The sequence below is a fragment of the Castanea sativa genome, chromosome 6 (genome assembly GCF_040712315.1).
Source record: "Castanea sativa cultivar Marrone di Chiusa Pesio chromosome 6, ASM4071231v1".
NCBI classification, from domain to species: domain Eukaryota; kingdom Viridiplantae; phylum Streptophyta; class Magnoliopsida; order Fagales; family Fagaceae; genus Castanea; species Castanea sativa.
In genome coordinates, this window is record NC_134018.1 from 22146254 (window position 1) to 22151874 (window position 5621).

At 36.1% G+C, this 5621-nt stretch overlaps 1 protein-coding gene across 2 annotated transcripts; it reads right to left on the bottom strand.

Annotated features, from left to right (window-relative positions):
• Nucleotides 1-1863: 1863 nt before the first annotated feature.
• Nucleotides 1864-5246, bottom strand: LOC142641711 (PRA1 family protein H). Of its 2 annotated transcripts, none has more exons than XR_012845445.1 (4): nt 4704-5224; nt 2762-2898; nt 2328-2624; nt 1864-2239 (listed from the first exon to the last, which is right to left on the bottom strand). XR_012845445.1 is itself a non-coding variant. In XM_075816188.1 (4 exons), the coding sequence occupies exons 1-4, from the start codon at nt 5129-5131 to the stop codon at nt 2169-2171; spliced, it is 708 nt and encodes a 235-aa protein (XP_075672303.1). In that variant the 5' UTR covers nt 5132-5246; the 3' UTR covers nt 1864-2168. The 2 variants fall into 2 exon arrangements, 1 of the variants encoding a protein (XP_075672303.1); XM_075816188.1 differs by having other exon boundaries at nt 2328-2399; nt 4704-5246.
• Between the last annotated feature and the right edge of the window lie 375 nt (nt 5247-5621).

The following is a 5621-nucleotide window of genomic DNA, read 5'->3' on the forward strand; positions in this document are numbered from 1 at the left end:
TCTTTCTTCCAATGGATTAAATTTTGCAATTTTCTTGCTTCACCTTCAACTGTAATGTTTGTCAATGTAAGGTTTAGGAATCAACAGCATTGGTGATTTTGGTGTTGGGTTCCAAGTTTTAGGGTATGGTGGCTGTGATGTGATGGGTTTGCGTTTTTATTAGCACAGGGCTAGACTAAAGGACTAGCAGCAATAGGAATGGTAAAAGTTCAAAGCTTTCTGGACAGAGTCATCAAGATTTTCAGTTTGTTGTTCAAAAGGTCGCTTGCAGGAAGAAGGGTTCTCATGCAGCGTCACTCTTACACTATCCACTATCCGAGAATATGTAATGCAAGGGGCTCTTCTATCAAGTATCAACTAAGTTCTTCAACGAAATTGATGGAGCTGACATGAATTTTCTTTAGGGCTCATTGCAGGAGTAAAAAAGGGGCTACATTTGGTTAAATAGGAGAGAAGTCCCATTGCTCATAGTCATAGATGCAAGCGGTCTAACTTTATATTCAGCCAGACCCAGAAATCTGGCAATACCAACGAAACTCAATTGGAGACCTTTGAATAGCCCTATTCTCTCCTTTATTCTTCTGTCTCAAATTCCTCGAACTCTTCAAGCTATTCCAATCAATCTTTTCTCCCCGAGTGAGAATAGCATTGCTTGGACTCCATTCAGAAAATGGTGATTTCCCTTTGAACCAAACTTCTATCCCTCACGATGGATGTCTACCACTGCCCTTACGAATTCATGTCTTTTCATGATTGTGTTACACAAAATAATCTGAGTCATAAGTGTTGGTTCATAATACTTAGACTTGGAGGATTGGATCAGGATGTCCTCAATGTGGAAGGATAATCAATTCTTCATAGGGATGGTAGAAAAGCCCCACCGTCTTGTTTGAACGTATATATATACATGTTTTATTTAATATATATTTAAATTATCTATAAATATAAATTAATCTTTCATTTACAAATCCTAGTTATACTTTAGTTTTTTTAATAAATATTACCATCTCCATAACACTACTCTACCTTTTTTTCTCAGTATTCTCATAATTATATTTCCCTCGTTGTTTCATCTTTATCTCATTAATATAAGAGCTATCTCATTAGGGTCAATAACATACCTCCAAACCCATCATAAATTCGACCTAAAACCCATCATAAATTGGATCTGGCCTGCTACCACCCTGTGCGGATTTTCCTCATCCCGAAGAGATGAGACAACCATGATTCAACCTAACCCGTCCCGTTGCCATATCTCAAGCCATCTTAAGTTTTTCATGTTCTCAGGGAGTATCATCATTGCTAAAAGGAAAGTGTGATCAAATCATTTTAAATTACTTTCAAACTTTTAGGAATTACTTTTCAAATCAAAAAACTATTTCAATTATGAAACATACTAAACCAGAAATAAAATCAATTCAAAATTGAACTAGCTGCATCTTGTCTGGTTTGTATAGAATCAAGCTAAAAACCGTTTTAGTTAATATGCAGTTTATAAAATGACCAATTTAAAACTAGCTAAAACATAATTAAAAAATAAATTTTTTTAAAGGAATATTTGAATGAATTGGGTATTTAAATGAATTGGGTACTTTGTCATTGTAAAAAAATGACAAGTTTGCCAATTAAAATCTGCTTCAAATTGGTATTTTTTCTAGAGCCTTGATTGATTAGAGTGGATCTAACAAAATGGAACCCTCAACTCTAAATGCAATAATTGTTTTGGTTTAAGCTCAATCAACCATCTTCTATCAGATGACATAAATTTTACCAGCTCTTATTACTCACAAGACATGTCACTTTTACTTTGAATTTTCAGAAGAATCAGATTATTCTGAATAAAATTTCACTGCTAATCACACCTAGAAAATGACTGGTATAACTACAATTCCATTATACAATTCATTAACAAATGCTCCACTTTGACATAATGACTAGGCCAAAGCCATGAAATTGTTTGATCAGAGGATTTAATACAACTTAGGATTTCACATATGGCAAGTGAGGTTATAACGAAGAACCAAAAACCAACATGAATTTGAGTATCTATTATCTACATATGAGCACCATCATCTGTATCAAAGTCGGGCCAGAGATGTTGATCTCTTGCAGTAAACAGGCCTCAAGAGTATAGCTAAGCATGATTCTGCTTATTTTGCCCAAACCTATTACTTACTTCTCCCACGAGATGGTTGCTTGGCAGGAGCCAGCTTCCGGAATGCAGCATGAAAAAGCATGCCTAGAAAAATATTTCAATAACAAGAATATGTCATACAAAGGGAAGGGGGAAATTTTCTTACAAAGATACAAAAGTATATGAAAGTCACCTGCATAACTGATGCCAAGTGCACAGAACATAGCCATCTGAACATTTGAATATATCAGAATAACAGCAGTCACTGCAAAGATGATAAATTTTAATTAGTGTTACAGCATAGGCAGAGATAATTTTTCGACTCCTATAAATAGCTCAGAAGTCCGAACAGAAGGGGCCATTATCTGGTCAATGAAGTCTTGCGTTGGCAAGTGCAAGAGGCAAGTTCAATTCCTGAGAGTGGCTACTTCATGATGCTGAACAATACGACCATATCTAATCTACCCCTCCCAAATAGGAATAAAAAGTTCTACATTAAAAGAAAAACATCAAAAATATTTTTCCTATTTAATCATTTAAATAGTCAAATATGAAAAATCAGATGGATTATTTTCAAATATAAACTTATAATGTACTGAGAAAAAAAAAAAAGGATTGATAACATACCACATTGTGCAATGCGAACCAAACACTGTCGAACTACTGGGTGGTGATCTAATCCCCATTTATCACCACAAAACTTGAAAACATCCCATAATGCCAAACAAGATATCAATCCAACAAGAGCAAGGGGCATCTGATACCTATAACCATAAACACCAAAGACAGATAAATGAAATAAGAGGATTTGTTAAGGAGGGGGGAGTACAAGAATGTAAGAACTGAAACAATAGGTACTTGAATAATAATAATAATAATTCTTTCCAATTTAGAGCACTAGCTACCATAACAGGCTACACTGTTAAGCCCCCTCTGACAAAAAGGAACACTAATGGAAGACAAGCAATTATAGCTTCATTGTTCCTTTTTTTCCTTCCTATTAGATGAATGACATCCATGATCCACCAGTCTTATAGTAAATGAGATTGGATTCAATGGACCCTCAAGTCATGAAGGATCATACATTAAGGTTGGAGTAAATGCACGCTGTGTGTAACCTCCTTACAAGGTCTTATACACATTGGCCAAAACTTACCCAAATATAGCTAGTCCCAACTCTTTTCTCTCTTTTGATGTAGAGTAGGCTGAGGAAGGACCCAAGAACAAATACTTATGCAATTTTGTTTGCTTAGATCCACATATACAAAAAGAATAACACCAAAGGCTTAGCCCTAAAACTTTGGGATTGGCTATGTATCCTCAAAAACCCTTTTTTTTTTGGTTTAATAATTTGATAGTTGGGGATGGTGGGATTTGAACCCTAGATGTTTCCGTTGGTAACACTAGAAGGTGTCAACTAGTTGAGCTACAAGACTCTTGGCAACAAACTAATCAGAGCTAGCCACATATATTATTTAAAAAATAATAATATAAATGAATTCCTTTCTTCGCCTTTTTTTTTTTTGGATAGGTTGAAATTGGTAAGAGAAATGTAGGGACAACCTCTCGCTCTGACTGCAAAGACTAGAGCAGCAAAGCAGCCATGGCGTCCCCCCAAAATATTTTGGTAATGTGCGCCTATCACACTATCATCATCTATCATGATAGAGACATAGTGCACCACGAAAAACCTCTCCCGTGGAATACCACGCCACCCCTTCCTCAAGAGGGAAGCGCTCGGCCTTAGGCGTGCTACTTTCTTCGCTTATACTATCCAAGGCCCATGTCATTAGAAGAGTATGTATACAAATAGAAAACCAACTTACTTGATACCTTAAACCTATAACTATAAGTACATCCCAGAAAAACATCATGTTCAAACAATGTTGTAAAATCCTAAATAATCTCTAAATATCAACATGTCTAATTGAAAGTTGAATCTTTCAAACTCCATTTGATTGTTGGAAAATACTAGGAATTTAAACAATCGTCTAGAATGTTCAATGATATATCAACAATTGAACCAAAGAATTAAACATCCCTACTCAATTGAGCCTAACTCAACTATGCCTAGTTGAGACTAAGGGGTACCAAATTTTGCAAAGCAAAGCTATTTGACAAGTAAAATTCAAATTTTCTTCCCCTATCCCGGAGTTCGTTTAATCAGCAGCTAGCTGGGGCATTATAGGAAACCCAAAACAAAGTAAAACATGTCTTCGTCTTTTATCTTTGTATATTTCAAGTTTCAAAATTCTTTCCCATCCAAAACAGAACTACCAAAATAATCTATATGAGAGAGAGAATATGAGAAATATACAAAACAAGACCCAAGTGCTCCAAAAGTCAATAATCCCAAACTTTCCCTTGTTTTCCCACGAAGCAATTAGAACCCAGAGACCAAAACTCTCACAATTAAAGGCGAAATTCCAGAGAGAGACATCACACAAAACAACAAAACTCGTAAAACCCAATTTTCCCATCCCCTCCTCCCATTTCGCATCAACCAAACAAAACCCAATTCCCCAAAACACACAAAAATACAATATTTGCAGAGACAGTGTTTCCTTACAGAGTGCATGCGAAGAAGATGATGAACAAGGTGGCATAGTTCCTGCAATAGCGCTTGACATTCTCGTGGACTCTCAGCCTTGCCTGAGCTGGCGAGGAAGGAAAGGAATAGGAGTCGCAGAACCCAAAAAACCTATGAGTCCAGGACGGGGTTTGGTCGGAGAAGTCATCGGGGGTGAGCTTGGAGAAAGGGTTGAGGGTGAAGAGGGAGAGGAAGGTGCCGATATGGGATAAAAGTAAGCTGGTAGTGGTTGAGGAGGTGAAGGAGGAGGGGTCGTCAGAGTTGGTGGAAGTGGTGGTGGTGGTGGTGGTGGTGGTTGTGGTGGCAGTGCGGTGGTCGAGTATTTCGAGGTAGCCGGAGTCGCGGAGCCATGACTCAAAGGCGGGTTCGGGAAGACTGAGGGATAAGGGGTTGGATGAGAATACCATCTCCCAACTCTTCTTCACCTCCCCAACCCCTAACTGAGTTTGGTTTTAGTCATTTGATGTTGCATTCCTAGGTTAACGAGTCCTTCTAAAGAAATAGAAAAATTTATAATAATTTCACAATATTTCTAAAATAATCTTAATTGAAAAGTTAATCTATCATCATTTGAAAAACACCATTAACTCTGTTAAACAATATCCTTTCACATTTGTAACATTAAAAAATAATATAAAACAAAGTCTTTTTTAAAAAGAGTTAATAGCATTTTTTGAACAACAATTCACAAAATGACTAAAATGATAGTGTTCTCAAAATTAACGGATTAAAATGAAAATTTTTAAGTTTTAGTATACTAAAACAACAATTCATCAAACTTTTTCTTATAATGTGCAAATTGTATCTTCGAGATAGAGAGAGAATAAAATGTAGTGTAGATAAAGACTTTTATAATTACTTTAAAAAAAAAACTAATACTAAGGTAAAAATAACTTC